General features: G+C 40.2%; 1 protein-coding gene across 1 annotated transcript; it reads left to right on the forward strand.

Annotated features, from left to right (window-relative positions):
* The first annotated feature begins 645 nt into the window (after nucleotides 1–645).
* On the forward strand, nucleotides 646–6,030 carry LOC102706085 (serine/threonine-protein kinase MPS1). The gene is made up of 6 exons (XM_015835471.1): nucleotides 646–832; nucleotides 1,097–1,534; nucleotides 1,615–2,468; nucleotides 3,675–3,866; nucleotides 4,687–4,848; nucleotides 5,025–6,030. Exons 1-6 carry the CDS (start codon nucleotides 646–648, stop codon nucleotides 5,493–5,495), a joined length of 2,304 nt encoding a protein of 767 aa, XP_015690957.1. The 3' UTR covers nucleotides 5,496–6,030.
* The last annotated feature ends 14,835 nt before the right edge of the window (nucleotides 6,031–20,865 follow it).

Here is a 20,865-nt window from a genome sequence, read left to right on the forward strand (position 1 = left end):
AAATAAACTTTTTTAGCAAGTAATTTTATTACTAAACTACCGGGCAAATTTTTTTTCAAAATTGAAACATTTGGTCAGTGTTGTTGGTATGACAAGATAAAGCTGCCACGCAGCCTGGTCGGCGTGGCATAACGTGACAGTCTTGTCACGCCTGGCGTGGCAAGACAATGTTGTCACGCCACCGATAATTATATAATAAACCGTTTTGCCACGTGTGGCGTGGCCAAAAGGTTCACCGAAAATATTTTTAAGAGGATAACGTCGCCTAGCGGTCCTCATAGTAATAAAAATATTTATTAAAAAAGTTTAAAAAATAAAAAAAATTTCACCGCGTCTCGACCTCACCCCTCCACGGCTCCACCCGCAGTCGCCGTCTCGGTCTCGCTGCTGCGATAGTAGTGCGGCTGCATTTCAAATTTCGGTGTTTCGTCCCCATTCCCTCCTCCTCCTTCGCCACCACGGCATGGTCGCCTCCCCGCTCGCTCCGACGCGCTCCATGGCCGCCTCCGGGCTCGACGCCCGCGGCTAAGAGGGTGCCCGCCGGCCGCCGCTTCCCCGACGCCCGTTCGGAACCCTAGCGGCGCCCGTGGATCTGCACCTCCGGCGAGATGCCTGTGGGCCCCGCCGCCGCCGAAGCCACTGACGATGGAGAGGAGGGATAACTTCCTTCAGCCCCCTGCCGCCGCCGCCGGGAAGAGCCTCCCGGTCCCCGCCGCAGGGGACGCGACCGGCAACCTGACCTCGTCGTCGAGCTCCACCTCCTCCCTCACGCTGTCCCCTCCGGACTTCCTGCGTCAGGTTCATGCCGCGTTCAAGCGGCATAGGCCTGTCGGTGAGTGGAATCCAGCCCTGCCCGCCTAGGGTTCTAGTTAACGTTTGATGCTTTTGTCATTCAAATCTAACTGGAGTAAGTTGGAATTCATTAGTGCCATACACTGTACACTGGGCTAGCGATCTGACAAAAAAATAGCTAGTTTAATGTGGGCCGTGGCAAATTAAAATTTTAGATATCAATTGTGATGTTTGAAGAACATATTGGTCCGAATGAATTTATCTTTACGTGGTGCTTATTCGCTTTGGATTGAACGTCTCGTAGGTTCAATGCAGTCCAATCAACCGCGAGCAACTCGAGTCCTGGTATCCCGAGCTGAGGTGCCAAGTAAAGCTGGTGCCAACCCTCCTGCGGCACAGAATCCGGAAGGTAAGATTATGCAGCAGAGGAGAGGCTTGCTGGGGGCTTCCAGGTTACGAAATGCAGCTCCTGATCAGATTAAAGCTGTTTCTGATGGATTGGTGGCCTCAAGTCAAGATGAATTGTTGTTGACTATGCCTTCAACATTGGGAACTATCACAGATACCCGTGATCAGAATGGTGGTCACCAGCAGAAAAGTGACGCCGATCTATTGGTGGATAGGAAGAGGTCATCAATGGAAGTTTCTTCCTCCCAGATGGCATCCACAAATGCATTGGTAGGGGAAGATTTAAAAAAGAACCTGTTCTATCTGGCTAGCGATTCACAGTTAACTTCTCAGAGTAAGAATCCTCCCCTTTCTGGTTACTCTGAAGTTTAATTGAAACTTGCGTTTGTGTTTAGTTATCAGTTTACATTGCAGGTGATAATGTAGGAGTAACTGCTGGTAGTAGAATGGACAGTATGTTGTCTTATCTGCATTCTGTTTCATTGACAGCAGGAGATAATTTTCCTGACGCTCAAGTAGCAGATAAGCAAGGCAGGAGCCACAAGGAGATTGGGATTGCTAGTGCAGCAGTTGAGATGGATATCAAGTATGATGCCGCTAACCTGTCTCGAAGGATTGATGAGGCTTGTGATCAGAATCATGGAGAGCCGTTGACTCGCTGCTCTGCCATGGGTTCATCAGTTACAGCCGTATCTTTATATTCAGGATCTACTATTCAAAGTAAACATGCTGTTCAGATAGATCAATATGCTTCACCAGCTCAGATGCCAGAATGTGGCATAGAATCATCTGGTGTACCAGGTCATGGTTCTCAAAAATTGCATGGAGTTGCAATGAATCAAACTAATTGCAATACCAACAATCAGCAGGTTGATAGTCTGGCCAATGGTGGAATGGACAAACCTGTTTCTGGTGATAAAGTTTGTTTGCCATCCCAAGGGTTATCTGGGAATGATCAATCTTTGTCTACCAAGGATGATGGTGCTCCCAGACGAGGCAAGGTTGAAAAGGAGCGTCGCAAAAAGAATTATGATCCTGATGTATTCTTTAAAGTGAATGGAAAACTTTATCAGAAGCTCGGTAAAATAGGGTCTGGAGGAAGCAGTGAAGTCCACAAAGTTATATCAGCTGAGTGTACAATATATGCCCTGAAAAAAATAAAACTTAAAGGTCGTGATTACCCTACTGCTTATGGCTTTTGCCAAGAAATTGAGTACCTAAACAAGTTGAAAGGAAAGAGCAATATCATACAGTTGATTGATTATGAGGTACTAACTACTAATCTTGCCTCCATTTTGTTTTTAATGAAATATTCTCTCCATTATTTGTGACAAGAAATTTGATGGCAGTACCTCCACTGAAAAACTTGTTGTGCAATTTTGTTTTTTCGTATTATCCAAAATTGAGCTTTGAATGTGAGCTTCTACTGCAATGTATTGCTAATAATTACGAAATTTATGGTCCGATGAAAGTTTTTGCAAATGCAAAGTTAATTGTATTGTTTTTTTTGGGCTAAACCTGCATATTTTAGGTCTAACTGTTAGTAAATGTTTGTCTAAATGTATGATCCTTTGAAATTCATAATTTCATATGTCCAGGATACTTATCATTATTGAAACAGACGAATTTGATACTTGTACAAAGAAATTACTGTTGCTTCATCACCTAACAAAGATAGCACTGCCTTTGCTGTAGCATAAAATGTGTTTCTTGATTTATGCAATTATGTAATCTTCCAGTCCCTCAATTGGTCTTTATTATTGTGATGCAACTATCATTATAACTTAATGCTAGCTTAGTTATCTTTCTAAAACCTACAATATAGAAGTAATAAAGTATCAAGTGTTTATGTTAGCCCAAACCTCAACAGAACAACTGCCATCTTAAATATTGGCAGTTTTCAATGCTGTAGTTTTATTGGAAATTCTAAATTGACACATGCAATACTACATTCCCTGTGATTTGTTGGTATCATTTGCAATTTCCTATAATATGCATACAGTCATACACATACACACAAGATCCATGTGTTTACATGGAAGTTTTACATGCTGTAAACTTGCTCGTCATTTCTATGCTTTCTGCATTGAGTGTAACAAGTACCTTTTGGTGTATGCTTGACATGTTTATTACCTCCTTTGAATTTTCAGTGCTCTACATCTTTTAGAACTTCAATTCTTCAAAAGAATAAAACTAAATGATTAAAAAAAACTTTCTGGCTACAATTTATTCCAGGCTTCCAGTAAAAATGGAAAATGTGTAGTTCACTATATTTAAGAAACTAAACGTTATATTCTATGTAACCTTGTGTTTGATGATTGATAATTTGATAATTCAACCAACCATGATGCATGAAGACCAATTTAAGCATCTATGGAGTTTGGTAAAATATGCTACTGTCTAATTGACCCTTTATAATTTTGCTGTCTGGAGAAAATGTTGTTTAATCTTCCTATGAATTTTGTTTTTACCAGGTCACTGATAAAAGTTTGCTTCAAGATGGTTCTCTGTCACCCAGAGATGGGAGAATTAAGGATGATCATTACATTTATATGGTCCTTGAGTATGGTGAAATTGATTTAGCTCATATGGTTGCTCAGGAGTGGAAGGAGAGGAGCACCTCAAATATGAAAATAGATGAAAATTGGCTACGTTTTTATTGGCAGGTAACTTTTCTTCTTATCCAATATAGCTGAAACAAGACACAAATGGATCGATAGAAACAATTCAACCTTAAGTAAAATGAAGGTGATCAACCCCTTCTGCAGTAGGGTATTTGTCCTACAAAGGATATATCTTCAGATCTTTATAACAAACGTACATTTATTGATTCATGGAATTTATCTAAGAATACCGATACTCCGTATTTACCAACTATTATTGTTAGTTTTAACTAATGAAGGGTTAGATACTTAGACCAAGAGTACTTTGTGACAGCTGGTTTGCTAGCAATTTGTTGATTTGCTATATCTTCGTTAATCAACTGTTAGTTTATCAAACCATCCATGTAGTAATCTGAGAACTTGTATAGGCTTGTAGTTGTTCACTGTTGACTTGTGTAATCCTTCAACTGAAGAACTCTGTAGAAAAGTTCTGTTCATTTTTCTCAGTATATGCACACAGGTGTGAGCTTTCCAAATTTCTTCTGGCATATTCTGCATAGTGGAAATATCTGTAAGCTTTCTGCTGCAGTGCTTACTATGCCCATTCTCTGTACCAAGAAAATTGTAATAAAGTGAGGCAACATCTCTATGCCGTGCTAATACTTAATGTAATGTTTTACAGCCCATGCTTATGTTATAAACCTGAAAATAAGGAGCAACATGGTTCACTATGATCTATCACATAAATCTCATGGTGCAAATTTCATCTTTGTCCATTTTGGTTAGGCATGCTTTCATGCAGAATGTCACAAAAGGGTTGATATAGTACCTATATTATGCTTATGTTAACATAGTACCTTATCAGTTTTCCTTTGTACTGTAGCAAATGCTTAAGGCTGTCAATACAATACATGAGGAACGGATAGTGCACTCCGATTTGAAGCCTGCGAATTTTTTACTTGTGAGGGGTGCACTGAAACTTATTGACTTTGGCATTGCTAAAGCAATAATGAATGATACAACAAACATTCAACGTGATTCTCAGGTACTAACTGATGCATTGCAGCAGACTGGTGCACGTGCACACACAGTCACAGAGGGAGATATAGCTTCTGTGTTGTAGCATTCATTGATGTAATGGTTAAGAATATCAATGTCCACTACAATCTACAGATATTATTGTCTTGCTTTCTAATCATAGTTTCCCACTGTATTGAGCAGATTGGAACACTAAACTACATGTCACCTGAAGCATTCATGTGCAATGAGCAGGACTCGGGTGGTAATATTATCAAGTGTGGCCGTCCATCTGACATTTGGTCTCTTGGTTGTATTCTTTACCAGATGGTGTATGGTAAGACACCCTTTGCTGATTATAAGAATTTCTGGGCCAAATTTAAAGTTGTCACTGATAGGAACCACAAGATTAAGTATGAACCAGTAGATAACCCATGGCTTATTGATTTAATGCAACGATGCCTTGCATGGGACCGAAATGATCGATGGAGAATACCTCAATTGCTTGAGCACCCATTTCTTGTTCCTTTGGTGCCAAGGGATTTCCCTTCCATTGACCAAGATCCATGTAGGTCTCTGATGGAGAGGGTTAGAGTTCACTGGGCCAATCCCAAGCTTCATAAATTTATTGAAGAGCTAGAGAAGGATGAAAGCTATCCAACCACCCAAATGTAAGATAGCTTTACATTGATAGAATGATAGAATGTGGATGTGCGATGCATATCTCCAGTTCTGCTATCAGCGTCTTACTGATACACAGGAAGGGAAAAGGCTGACTATAGCTAACGTTACATCTTATCATGATTGTGGAAATTGTCTACTAGAGGATTCATATATATTTGGTTATTAGGAAGCTTGCTACTTTGTGGCTCGTATTCGGTTTCCATGACATGACGCCGAGACCATCAGGAGCTGTGGCATATTTGTATCACGCGAGATTTTCTTCAGATGATGTATTGCTGTTAATGCTGGAACTAGGAGGCAGGCAGAACCTTAGTAGCACAAGTGCTTTAGTCTGTATCGCATGTTCGTTTGAATTTATTGTTGTGATCTGTAAATAGTACCTGCATGAGTAGGAATCGGAGGGAGCATTTTTTTTGTGGTGCCATTGGCATTGTACGCTCCCTGCCATCAGGAAGTTGATGCAATTGTTCGTCAGACTTGGTGTATGTTCAGCAGGGCAAGCTTTGCCAATCATATATGACTCCGTTGCTGTGTACTAGGTTCGTCTTTTTTTCAGTGATCCTCTTTTTGTGATTGAAGTGAACCGGGCGAATCCAAGGCCCATCCTCAGGTACTTAGGTGTGTGTGGGTGTGTGTTCACGTCGTCGCAGTGGCGCACTCATGTACTGTTCTCACTCCTAAAGCTGAGGCCGGATTGTACCTTTTCTCTTGGGATCATAAGCCATTATTCGTCACTAGCTACTGACTCCTCGATAAAATATGATAAAAATATGATGATTTTATCCACTTTATTTACACCAAAATAAGTTTATCTTTAAACAATACTATAATTGTATTGCTGATGGTTGACTTCTATGTAAAAAAGTCAACCACCAAATTTAGAAACACAAGATAATTTATAGATAAAACTTATATATATATATATATATATATATATATATATTCTTAGCAATTTAGAAGACAAGTACGGAAAATAACATGTGATAAAAACAAGCAAAATTAACTATAAATTTAATGTTAAAAATTTAAATTTTATGTTATAAGTAGAAGCGAAAGGATGATGTTGTTGGAGTATAAAAACAAAGAATAAATGTATTAGGATTAGATAAAGTATGGGTCAATTGTATTATATTTCAATAAAGTAGATATTATTCTAGTGTTTTTTTATTTTGTATTGTTATTTGTAGTACAGATGACAAATAAAGTTATTTCATGATGAAAGGATTAAGTTGTGTTGTTGTACCGAATTTTTTTTTCAGTTTTTTTTGGCTTTTACATATATGCTTCCCAAACTACTAAAGTATTTTGTAAAAAAGTTACATATAAATATATCATCTCATTTATTTATTTAGAGTTAATTTTTAAATTTATAGTAGTTAATTTTTTTGTTTTACTATTAAATAACTATAAAAATATATAATATTTTATCTTTTATCCCCAAAGAACATAGTGGAGACGCTGAAGATGAATGCATCGCAGGAGGCGGTCAAAGACGAGAGGGAGTCCGCCAATTAAGCGGCGTATGGTCCTCACTCTTCCTCAGTCCCTGCTCTGCTCCGGCCGCCGGCCGGCCGGCTGGCCGGCACCGGTGGGGGCCCCCCGGCGACCGGCCCAGCCTGAGCTTTCATGGCGCGCAGCCGAGTGACAGAAAGCAAAGGGCGAGACTGCCACTGACGCCGGGATTGGGCTGGACTGATCGAGCAGCCCACCCATGGAGTCATGGGCGCGTAGTACGGTAGCAGTACTGGCCCGAGCTATCACTGGTGGCGGTCTCGTTGCTTTCTGGGTGAGAATCTGCAGCGCCGACGGGCGGCGTCACGGATTCAATCACAGCTGCGTGTACGTTTGATACGGATCGGTTTGGGGGAAAGCGCACTGTTTCCATGTCAGCTGAGCCATTTCCTTTCTCGAGAGGTAGTGCGCGGCTGCTACTGTGCACGGAATAGGAGCTCCGGTTTCGTGTTTTTCCTGAAGGAAGTAGAAAAGCGAGGCGCTGGGTTTCACTCACATGCGCAGCAATAATGAAATTGCGCGCAGTTTGCAGTACTAGCACTTGCACAGAGATGAACTTGTTCTCTTCCATGTGGATTCACATGAGGTAGGCTGTGTTTGTTTGTTGATTATATATAAAAGATAAAAAGCTGATTTTTAGAGCTATTTAATAAGTATAAACGATAAAATTAACTAATATACAACTAAAAATATAGTTTAGTTGTTTAAGAAACGGACGCACAAAAGCCACCTAGAAAATAATCTTGGCCCAAAGAAAGCTACCAGTACTAATTCTTCACTTGCTTTTTAATAAATAACGTTTTTGACTTTTTGACAGAAGTTTAATTATTTTATCTTATTTAAAAATATATAATTATTATTTATTTGCTGTGTTTGGACTTATTACAACATGTGTTAGCTATAACTTATATTTTACATATTTAAAAAAATTAAATAAAACAAGTGGTTAAAAATATGTTAAAAATCAATAATATTATCTATTAGATTACGGAGAGGTACAACCACTGCTACAGATCCTACAAATACGATGGTTTAAACGTGACGGAGCCCAAGAGCCCGTCAATGAAAAAGCCATCTATGACGGACCGTCATAGGACCCATCACAGATGGTTGTGTATGGTTTAGCCCGTCACCGCTGATAAGTAATACGTGACTTAGACAAATTTTGGCCCGTCACCAAAAGTTATTGCTGGCCTTTGTGCAACCCGTTATCGGGGCACACTATCTGTGACGGGCACTGAGAATAGGCCCGTCGTAGATGTATCATCTCCGACGGGCCAAAGGTTAAGACCCGTCAGAGATGTCCTTTCGATGATGGGCCTCGAAGTAAGGCCCGTCAAAGATGTTTGTTCTGTGACGGGCTTTAGATTAATGCCCGTTTGTTCCGTGACGGGCTCATTTTATTTTTTTTGTATTTTATTATCAGTGGCGGGCCGTGTGTTGCTATTGCATTATTCGTGACGGGCTTAGAACCTACCGGTGACGGACTAAAATTTTAGCCTGTCAAAGATAAGTTCATGCCCGTCCTACGTAATCTTCTGAATGCCTATTGGTGACGGGCTATAAAATGAGCCTGTCACAGATGATTAGTATCTTTGACGGGATCTATTTCAAGCCCGTCACGGATACGTTATCCATGACGGGCTGTAACACCTTCTGTGATGGGCCAACGTTGAGGCCCGTCAAAGATGCCTATGATCCGTGACGGGATTTTACCCGTCAGTAATGTATCGGTCTCATCAATGACCACTCAACACTGATTAAGCCGGCGTCCATCACCAAAAAGCCTTTAGGCCCGTCACAGATGTCAGGTTCCGGTGCAGTGAACTGTACTGCAAGTACCATGGAGTGTATACTACTGTTCATCAGTAAACCTATCAAAAGGATCGGTATATAGCTAGGTAGTAGTACCACACCACCGAGGGCACACTGCACAGTGGACAGCCTGAGAACCAAACAACGGGGAAGGAGGGGAAGAAACCAAACATGCACGGTTGCACGCACCTGATGAGGCGATGACCGACCGGTTGTCCACCCACTGTCGCGCGGGGCATCAATGCAACAGTCAGGCTGATGGTGTTTTTTCTAGGTGATACTACTGCATTCACACAGTCCGTCACATCAGGACCACCCCCAACACACAGCGCAACACACACCGATCTTGCGTTGCGTGCGTCTCTCTCCGGTTAGTCGCCACCACCCGCAAAGATCCCTCGAGCTGCAGCAGCACAGCACAGCACCCCCGGTCAAGCATGCGAACCGCATCGCAAACTGGTGGGCGTGGGTCAGGATCACCATCCATCCGATCCGAGAGAAAGCCATTAATTTGATCAGCTCGAAACAGCACGCGTGATGGGTGGATGGAATGACGAGAGGCTACGCGACGAGAGGGTCTATTGTTGCGCCAGGAGAAACGAAGCGTTCCGGGCGGGGGGCGTGGCCGCGCATGACGAGATGGGGGAGCGAGGGCGTACGGGCGCGGGTGTCCCGGCCGGGCCACCCGACGGCAGCCCGGCCCCCGGGGGGGCCGCCTGGGTCACCCGCCTCGTGCATGACGCCGTGGCGCGCGTGCGTCGCGCGGGAAGCGTGTGGGAGGGGGCGTTTGCGCTGTCATTCCGCGAGTGGGGGATGAGCGAGGAGGACTGGCTGGGCCAGGAATTTTTTTTATTTTTAAAATCTCTTTACTAAAAAATTTTATTACTAAATATCTGGGAAAAATGTTTTCACCGTATACACCTTTGGCTATGTCACCGAATTGACGTGGCGAAACGGCTTGTCACGCTGACCACATTGCGTGGCAGCGTTATCTTGCCACGTCACCAATATTAGTGTGGCCAAAAAATTCAGTTTTGAAAAAAAATTATCTGATGATTTAGTCTTACTAAAAGGTTTATTTAATAAAAAATTTCCCGGGCCAGCCGGCCGCCCCAGGTTTCAGTTTGGCGGTGAGTGGCAAAGTTATATTCACTTTGTTTTTTATATTATTGAATTCTCGTCCCTTTATTTTATATTATAAGAGTTTTAATTTTAAAAAATAAGTTCTAAAAATTCAACTAAATATATAAAAACTTAAGTAATACCTATAGGTTATAACTTAAATCAGTTTCATTGATCAGAATATCAAGTATATTGTGAAAGTATATTTGTTTTACGTTGAAAATATCACTATATTTTGTTAATTACATTAAATCGTTAGAAGTTACCTAAACCAAATAAAACATCTTACGACATGAAAAATGTAGAGTAATATTTTATTTTGACAAACATTGTTTTTTAAACACTGGACTATTAAACCAAGTATTGAGTTTCCTACACTTATATTTGTTTGGTCCAAATAATCCTGGATGGTTTTGTAAAATTGTTTAGCCTGTTTGGAATGCTGACCCAATGCTTTAACAATGCCGCGACACTAGTTAAACCAGCAATTAAATAAGAAAAATAAGTAAAATGAGCATATATGTGGCTAAAAGAAATAAAGGTGAGTAAAGATGAAGAGTCATCCTATCCACTGCCTCCGTCATTCCCAGAATCATCCATACAATCTCTTGCATTAAGAACGGATATAGTATTTTTAATTCGTTATCATTAGTATATTTTTCTTAAATTTTTTATTGGTGTAATCAGCTTGCCAGTCTTAGGCCCCGTTCGATTGCCCCTGGTAAGATATCTTACCCCTCGTTTTTCGCGCGCACGTTTTCTAAACCGCTAAACAGTGTATTTTTTACAAAAATTTTCTATAGGAAAGTTGTTTAAAAAAATATATTAATCTATTATATATATTTTTTAAAAATTAATAATTAATCAATTATGTACTAATCCATTACTACGTTTTTCGTATCATGATAAGTTACTTACCCTCACCAGCCGAACACAGCCTTAAAAATCATCTAAGTCAACTCGTTAACATAAAAACTATGGGCTATCTCACGTGTACCACAAACTATTCAACAAAATCGCTCATGAGTTATTCAGACCAAATGAGAAAGTTTACGAGGCTTAATACATGGTTTAAGGTTTTCGGCAGAGTGTTGACTAGCAGTTTTATCTTTTTGGTTTATATTAAGCATAAGTGAAATGGTTTATTGATTATTAAATAATAATTTATACGTAAAATTTTTATATATTTGTTCCTAGAAATCTAAAAGCAAAAGCTAAAAATAAACTACAATATAAAAACAAAATTAACTTTAAATTCAAGTTTTAAAATTTTAATTCTGCCTTATAAGCGTAAACCTAAGCTAAAGAAAGGAGATAGGAGGTAAAGTTCATGGGTTGATATTTGCTCGTAGGCAGGTGAGTTGGAGCTCCGTGTACTTGCACTTTTCAGCTTTTTTTCAAATATTCAAAATTTAGAACATGAAGGTACACAGAAATCCACTCTTTAAGTTTCAACTTCACAAAACAAAATCTGAGATACCAAGAAAGTTGATACGGTCTATAAGTCTCAATACCAACTTAAATACTCCTTTCGATTTTAAATATTTGTTGTTTAGGTAAGATTTATTCATAAGATAACCAACCTACACACCGTAAGGTTTTAAGTTGTGAAATCTATTCTCTCTAGCAATGGGTCTCCAACATATCATATTAAGAGGAAGACAAAGTGACGCGTACAAAATGTTAATTATTCCGATCAATTCATTTGCCTCAGATGCTTCCAATCGCTAAGCTTGGTCAATGTTCACTACCCTCCATTGCATGAAACTTTTTTATTAAATAAATATTTTTAGCAATAAATTTTATTACTAAATCACCGGATATTTTTTCTTAAAACTGAACCTTTTAGCCACGCCAGTGTTAGCGCCGTGACAAGACAACGCTCGTACGCTACCAAATTGGCATGTCGGTTTTGCCACGCCATTGTCACTGCCACGCCACCGACAATGGCGTTACAAGCTGTTTCGCCACGCTAATGTTGGTGGCGTGGCAAAAAGGTTTATAGGGTGAAAATATTTTCTCCGGAGGTTCAGTAACAAAATTATTTATTAAAAAGGTTTAAAAAATTAAAAAAAATCTCATTGCATTCCTTTCTCTCCTTCCGCTCCACTACGTGTAGTATGATGTAACCAACTATGATCTTTGATGTAACACATTTATATTATAAAGTAGAACAGTGTACAAGTATTATCGTAGCCAAGTTCTCTTCATTTTCTTTAAACACCCTCATATTAAATCTATACCTCGCAGGTCATTTTCAGAATAAGGATTGCAGTTTCAATCCAAGACGGAATCAAAAAAAGCACATGATGAGAAGGTGCTCGGAGATAGCATAATCCAAGGAGGATATACCCAACTTCAAAACCTAGAGACATCCTAGGTGTGTGTCTAGACATGATAACCTCGATTCCTTATGTGATACAAATAGTAAAAAAAAGAAAATATATAGCACAAAATTTTCACACTCAAATATCTGCATGCAAGAAAATAGTTATTAAACTAAATTTGAAATTAATAAAAGGAATATTTGCCCCTTGTTTATTCTTACAGGTTTTATAATATTTCAAATTTTATGAAATGATGGATGTCACAATACACATTTTTTCTAAAGTTATATTTGGTAGCGCTAGGAGTATCTCGGTTTAGGTGCATGTGCATATGGTAGCACCCGAAATGGTTCCTATTGGATATTCAAAAGGCATTTATAGTGTAATGATCCTCAAGTGGCTCCACTAACTAGCTCGGGTCATTGGCTCTACGTTGAATGTGGTTTTCCTTGTAAGGTTTGTCAGAGATATGGGCCCGGGGGTATCTCCTGTGTGGTTGGCGCACGGCAACCGCGACCCTACTAACCGAAACCTCCGGGAAGGGAGGTCGGGCCCCGGGAAGCTACGTGCCCCCAGGGGGTCGGGCCCGGAAGGTTGCCTGGTGGTCGAGTGCCAAAGGCGTCGGGCCACCTCCGACCCCCTCGACATAAGGGTTGCGCATCGCAGGGTCCACCACGCGTCAGACGTGGCCTCGGTGTCCAACCACCGTATTTACTACAATGGGAGGGCGCCTGGCGCGCCACGTCACCCTCATGATGGGCGCAGGCATGCGTCTGCGCCGCATTAAATGCGGCTGAAAGCACACGCCCCCCATCTGCTCTTCCCACACAGAAAAGGCGGGGGAAGACATGCTACACCTAATAGCATAGTGATGTCTCTGTTATCGTAGGGATAGCATGTCTCTCCTATGTTGCTGTTGCATTAAATGTGGCAGATGACTGCGAGAGAGGAGCGACGACCTCCCGTTTGGACCTCTAGGTCTAAGGGGCACCGCCCACTCCACTTACCCACTAATTGATAGGACCCGACAGGGGTGGCATGGCGTTAGGTTGACCAACGGCAAGCCTCCGCAGCAGTCCTAAGAAGGATGATGACCTACACATTGTAGGTGGAAAAAACCATGGCATTGTGGTGTCTCCTTACAGTATAAAAGGAGGCTCTAGTCAATGGAAGAAGTAGGACAGAAGACAAGTAGAACATTCTCACACAAGCTTGTAATGCATTTACTCCCATAGTGCACAAATAACAAGAGTAGGGTATTACATATCATAGCGGTCTAAACCTGTATAATCGTCTTGAGTCCACCAAGGGGCCCGATCGCCCTGGAATCTCTGTCACTTTTGTTTTCTTCTCTTCGATGAGGCTTTCGCGCCCTAGCTCATACCCCTGGGCCGAACTCAAAAGAGGTCCCACACGGTCCCCCGCTCGACGAGCTCACGCTTTGGCAAGATTCATGTTCCTTGTAGATGACATGAGTGCCCTTGATTGTGTCGAGGTAACTCAACCGTGTGACTCGTGTTGGAGGACCCGTGCCCCGCCTCCTTGTGCTGTCGCCTCGAGCGAGCAAATTCAGTTCTTAAATTGAACTAACCTAAATCTGTCGTGCGCTCGCTCAATCCCCTTTGTCATCGCAGACAATGCCTCCGCATTGTGTATTACATTGTCCCCATTGACGTTGTTGCTCATGGGTGTCTCGCTCTTCACCTTCGTCGTGGGTGTCTCAATATTCACCTTCCCCATGAGGCCATGACCAGTCCAAATCTTTAAATCGGAAGAAGAGCTCGTATACATGTTAGGAATGGGCAACCCGTTGAGACCCTTCATCGTGTCTACTTACCATAGAAATTGCTAGGAGGAGTGAGAGAGGGGGCATGGGGAGGGGGAGGGGGATGGGGATGGGGGAAGCAACCCAATGTTATTGATAATGAGAGGATAGGGGTAGCAAAGAGGAGAAAACAAGGGACATGAATGGGATTTAACATCTGTAGTTGTTCAATTATGTCATCGAGCAATGTGGGCTTGGTGTTTCGAACATGTAGCGTGATATTATTTTTGGATCTCTATGATGTAGCAGTACATTATGATCCCTGCTCAGGAGTTGTGATGTTAATGAGCCAAGATCATTAGGTACTTTTACAACCCTATTTAACCCTTAGAAAATTTTAGCTGAAAACCCTATTTTATACCTAACCATCAGATTTTATAGAAAAAAGTTTAGATGCTTATTACCCCTACTTGGGAGTAGCCTTACCCCACGTGAACGAACATTTTCTCATGATGAGGCTATGCACTATGAGTCTTGGTGAAAGCCAGTATTTCACACCTATCTAATTTTAGTTGCATATTAAAACCACCTTATTTTGTGCATTAACACTTGTTCATGTTTTATAGTTAATTAAAAGCTCAAGTTCTTGAAAAATTGAACATAAGCTCAATGTGAATTCGAAGTTCTCAAGTTTAATTCGACTTGATCATGATAGGCAACATAGACAGATGATATGGTGGGAGTAGGCTCCTTCCTGGATAGCTTTTTTCTTTTGAAATTAAGCATAAGTAAAACTATTTACTAATGATTAATAAATAATTTATGAGTAAAACTTTTATATACTTGTTCTAATTGATCTAGAAGCAAATGATGAAAAATAAACTACTATAAAATTTCCAAAATTAACTCCAAACTTTGCTTTTAAAATTCAAATATTAGATTATAACTATAAATATAAGGGAAAAGATAGCAACAATTAGGCCATTTTTAGTTTCCAAAATTATTTTCTCAAAACATCACATCGAATCTTTGGACATATAAATGAAGCATTAAATATACATGAACATTAAAACTAATTACACAGTTATGGGGGAAATTATGAGACAAATCTTTTGAGTCTAGTTAGAACGTGATTAGCCATAAGTGCTACGGTAACCAATAAGTGTTAATCACCAATTAATTAGACTCAAAAATTCGTCTTGCGGTTTTCAGGCGGAATCTGAAATTTATTTTTTCATTTATGTCCACAAGCCCCTTCTTACGTCTGATTAAATGTCTGACGTGGCCTTTTTACCAACTAAACAAGGCCTTAGACCTCCTTCCTGTGAAATGTCTATATCATAAAAAATGACTCAAAAAGGAAGAGCGTGTGGATCTTGATTCTTGACGAAAGACCATATGTTGTACTGTATACTACTTCTACATTCTTTTTGGCATATTTTTAAATTACCCTATCGCCTTTGCTTTGCTTAGCAACGCGGAGTTCCTTCTCGCAAGTCTCTTCGCGGGTAAAGATGTCCGTGATTCGTACGCGCGGATCCGTCACGGTGAAGGTAGCACGCAAAGGAAATGCTTTTCCACACACAAAGAACTGTGGACAGAATGCTCATCATGCGTACTACCTAGAGTCCCAATCAACAAAAAGAAAACAAAAACCATCTGCTTTCGGAAATCAGATTGCTTGTGTAAGCTGGTACTACGTACGTAATCACCCTTATCTCAATTCCGTATACACATTCTTATCTACAGGGGTTGCAAATATCATGATTATCGCCGAGATGGTCCTGATGATAGGTCATATCGTTAGGACATGATAACAAATTAACAACAAATCATGATTTGGTTCAGTAAATATCATGAGAATTTATTTTTAAAAAATTGGATGAAAAATCCAAACAAAATCATGGTGATAAATTACGATAATCATGACATATAATCGCGATATATTGCACTGTTTCACCCAAAAAGGTGATCATTGTCGTCATACAGCTATAATCGTTATCTATCACGCGATAATCACTCCCTCTCACGTGGGTTGACCCCAAACCTGCCACAAATTTATTTTTAAAAAATTAAATTCAAGTTTATGCGGTTTTCGTGCCATTATCATAAATTATCGCTGATAATCGTGGTATATTTTTTTTGGTGCATGGTTTCAGCTTATGAGACGATAAGTAAAATCCTAATTATCTCACCATGGCTTCCCCTATACGAATCGAATCAGCATTTGTTCATTTGCACCCAAGAGGTTGCTTCTAACTCATCAATTTCGTTTGGTTAGCTACCAGATCTCATATTCGATTATCCCTCAAACCCAAATTTATTCTTACGAGCAAATTAACTTGTTACAGCGCATGTTCAACTTTTGCACCTCGTTTGACCTTGACAGCTCACCGTTTTATTGGTGATCGGACGACCTATAGCTAGATGTAGTTGCTCAACGACTGAAGTTGGATATATATATATGCAACTGATCAACGGATTAGTTGAGTAATAACAGTATAATACTGCTGCCAAATTTGACGGCACGCATGCAATTGCTACGAAAAGGCACGGAAGTTCTTAATCAATAAATCATGGGGGAGAAGAGCTTGCGGCGCCATCCATTTGGCGACGAATGGCGGTAGTGGAGACGGGACGGGAGGGCTCCAATTGGCAGTTCGGCACAGCAGCAGCAGCAGCCAAAGCGACAGGTGCGAAGTGGCAAGTGGGGTTGGCACGGCGCGCGGAGTCGCGGGCGGTCTCGAGCCCAAGCCGGAGCCAGCCCCGCCTCGCGCCCGCGCGCGCACGCGCACGCGCTGCCACGCAGACGCGAGTACGCGACAGCGGGGAGGGGCCGAGGGCTGAGCTGCTGAGCCGGGACGAGCGCTCGCGAGTCGCGTCGCTTCCTCTCCACCGTGATCGCGACCGAAACGTCGTCGTCGTCGTCGCGCGCGCGGCCTCCCTTGCCACGCGCGATGCCCGGGCGGGCGGGCGGCGCGGGATGCACGTGTTGCTGCTGGCTGGCTAAGCTGGGTGGGCTGGCCCGCGCGGGTGACGACGTGACGTTGATGCGGATCGCGGCGCGCCGATTCCCGGGAGGTGGTGAGGGAGCTCATTTTACTCCGCTGCGATCGTTTGCCCCAAACTTATCTCCTCGTGATAACGCGTATGATTTTAAACGGTGTATTTTTTATATATAGAAAAGATGTTTTGAAAAATCATATTAATCTATTTTATATTGTTTTAATAATTAATGATTAATTAATCATGTACTAATCTATTACTATGTTTTCCATGTCATTGTAAGTTAACTTACTCTCCCTCAAAACAAACACGGCCTCTCTCAGCACCGTAAATTTTTACTGTTTATTCTGCTTTCTTTTAAAAAAAGATAAATAATATTTTTATTATTTTTAGAGAATAGTTTATGTGTAACTTATTTTTAAATAAGACGAACGGTTAAACATTACACGAAAATCATTGAATGTAGTTATATTGGGACATAGGTAATGAAAGAAAACCTAAACATGTGATCCATCCGCTCATCCGCTCATGTCGTCGGTTATTTATTAACCGAACCGTTGGTTTCTTTATTAATTAAACCACTGATTTTTATTTATTAATATTCTGATATAACATACTTCCAGTCTACCATCTGAAATGAGTAAAATATACATAACTAAACCAATATGTAAATTATTAAATATTCACACCACCAAAAAATAATAATTGCAGCAAAATAACATAATACTATAATAAAAACTGCTTGGGTTCTCAAAAACCGCCACAAGTTGAGAAAATGTCCGGTTCATTGGCTTTTTACTGGGTCCGTAACAGGGACACTCTTATGGTCCGGTTTTTTCAGTTCAACCATGGGTATCATCCAGGTTTTTTTTGCTATGGTCTTCCACGGCAAAACGCTCCGAAGCAACAAAGGAAAAGTAGTTATGTATTTCTTAAAATATAATTATTTATACACTGATATGTATGAAGTAAGGTTAATAAGTAAGAAAATATGATGTCTCTTCCTAAATACATAAGAATCGACAGAGGTGGAAGGGTATTCGAGTGTAAAATGAGAAATATTTTGAATAATAAATGACTAATGAGACATGTATTATTATAATAACATACAATTTTTTGTATTTTGATATGATATTTAAATATTATAAATACTTATATTTTAAAGAGAAAGCGAGTAGGTAATTGCACGTAAGGCTCGTGTAGTTTCCACGGACCCGAGTGGAAGTCGTCCGGCGCAAGATAGCAAAGCGAATAGAACAAAGTATGGGGGAAATGGGGGAATTTTCGGTCATTCAGAAAGAGAAGATGAACGAGACGGGAAATTAAGTGCGAATAAAGTGGCAATGTGAAGTGATTGAGCTTTAATACCAAAAGGACAGTTTTGTTCTGGTTAGGTATCTTTCGAAGCAGGTCGTGGATAGAAACAGAGGTCGTTTTCTGTTCCGATGGAAATCTTTATGCAACTACTTCAAATCAATCTGTACCCAAACGGAGAAAACACGAAGATCAACAATCCATGATATACAGTAGTCTTCTCGGTCTTTTTTATCATCTTTAAAAACTAATTTAAGGTATTAAAAATTTTTGTACAATTAAAGTACCTCAAGATACGTTCGAGATATTTTTTAAGAAGATTAAAAAAGCTCCATCTCCTCGTTCACAGTCTTGTGTAGCCACTAGCTAGGCAGACACACGACATGCATACATATAATAATAATTTGTTAGTATCTTATATTTGAAATGGATATGAGCTTAGTTCAAATTATGACATATCTTGTGGTGTAACCAATTTATCTGGATTTAAATCTTAGATTTAACATGAGAGTTTATGATTGTTTCGGAAGTGGGTACTCATATGGGTACATTATATGCATGTACGAACTAACGTGTGTAAATTATGAGCATGTGTATTTATACTAGTAATAATAATATTACTATTACTAACTTATATATTTAACTAGACCAGATTAATAAAAGAATAATGTACCAGTTGCTAGTGAACCCGTAACCAGGCCATAGATGTCTTTCTAAGATCAGATCATGACCTCTATCCCATCTGATCAATTATACTCTTAACAACGATATTGCTAGAACTAACACGGCGCCTTCACGCCAAAAACGATCACCGGTTCGAATCGAACGTGCGCACCACGCGTAAAATCACGTACGATCTCCACCGGGCTCCACCGTAGCAGTAGCCACGACGATGTCGTCTGACTGTCTGAGAGACATTCTACCACGTGCAAGTCGTCGATCGATGGGCAGGTGCATGTATAGCTCGCTAGCGCCCCACACCGGGACGCACGAACGTTAACGCCCCCGGACGTGCTGCACGAGACGAGTCCCCTGCCGGTCGGCGGCCGGACCACTGCCGGCCAGGCTTAGGCCGTGTTCTGATGAGCGGCAGCTATTCGACGCAGAAAATATAGCAATATTTTTATTTATGATTAATTAATTGTTAGTTATAAAAATTATAATATATATAACATAATTGTTTAAAATAAATTTTTAATGAATTTTTTTAAAAAACTCATCAATTAGCGGATCAATTAGCGGTTCAGGAAGTATGTATGTAAAAAATATAATCTGGATTAGCAAGAGAGAAACAACACTGCCTTAATTGCCTTCGGTTCACGTGGTCATACACGTCGTCCGTGATGATGATCTAACCTGGTTAGCTTTGTGGTAATTAATTGTGTCGCGTTGGTTTGTCATGTTTGTACGTTTTTCAGCATACCATTCTGGACTTCTGGTTCCAGTAAGAACCAAGGTACAAATCCCACGGATTTTATATGCTAGTTGATATAAATTTGCAATCAAATTATACCGTTTTTCACTTCAATCATTAGGATGATGTCACATGCGGTTATTTTCAGCATATTGGTAAGACTAGATATATTTCCAACTACTACCGACACATTCCTAATATTATGTCACCCGCTAACCATTTAGCTGAAAATCAATGCATACATACGGTTCCTTTTCTCTGTTTATAAAGTTGAGGCCCAACCTTTATCTATTAATTTATTATAATTATTTCAGCTTGACTATACTTATCTTTGTATTTATGGTTGTTCTATGTATTTAACTTAAGCCTAAACCTATTTTATTTCCACCCCTTCTACCTACTACCATCCGCTAGTGCATGATGGCACTATCAATAACACAGTTACACTTTTGTACCATGCTTTTTACTTACCGTCCTTAGAGTCCATATAACCACTAACTATTAAATATTTTATTTCATCCGATTAACATATAAATCTTTATAATATTGTATAGAATTATATATGTGCTAATAAATTTAGATATATAAATATACGTCAATTAATTGATAAATCTAGATATAGTTTGAAATTTTACGATATAAAACAACGCGAGTATATTTATCGAACTTATCATACGTGCTACCATTTTAGCCCTTTCAAACCCACATGCGCCCTTTAAAAGTGCACTAATAAGATATAAAATAAGTCTCCATGTGTATTCGATGGGTTGAATTTTCTAACTTTTTTTTGTTTGGGGGCAAAACGTACTCATATGTGTCGTAGGATTGCATAGGAAACATGACATCCTGTATGAGCTATGGCATCAAATGCCTGTATGCCTGTACAACTGTGGAATCTGGAACAAGGAAAAAGCGGATTACGGCGTGCCATCTGCCAAGCGTTGCATCATACACGGGGCTCACATGAGAAATTTCTTTGTTAAATAAATCTTTTAACAAGTAATTTTATTATTAAACTATCGGATAATTTTTTTTATAACTGAACGAAGAATAAAAAAAATTCCTTGCACGGCTTCCAGCCTTCCA

The sequence above is a fragment of the Oryza brachyantha genome, chromosome 3, assembly GCF_000231095.2.
Source record: "Oryza brachyantha chromosome 3, ObraRS2, whole genome shotgun sequence".
Taxonomy (NCBI): domain Eukaryota; kingdom Viridiplantae; phylum Streptophyta; class Magnoliopsida; order Poales; family Poaceae; genus Oryza; species Oryza brachyantha.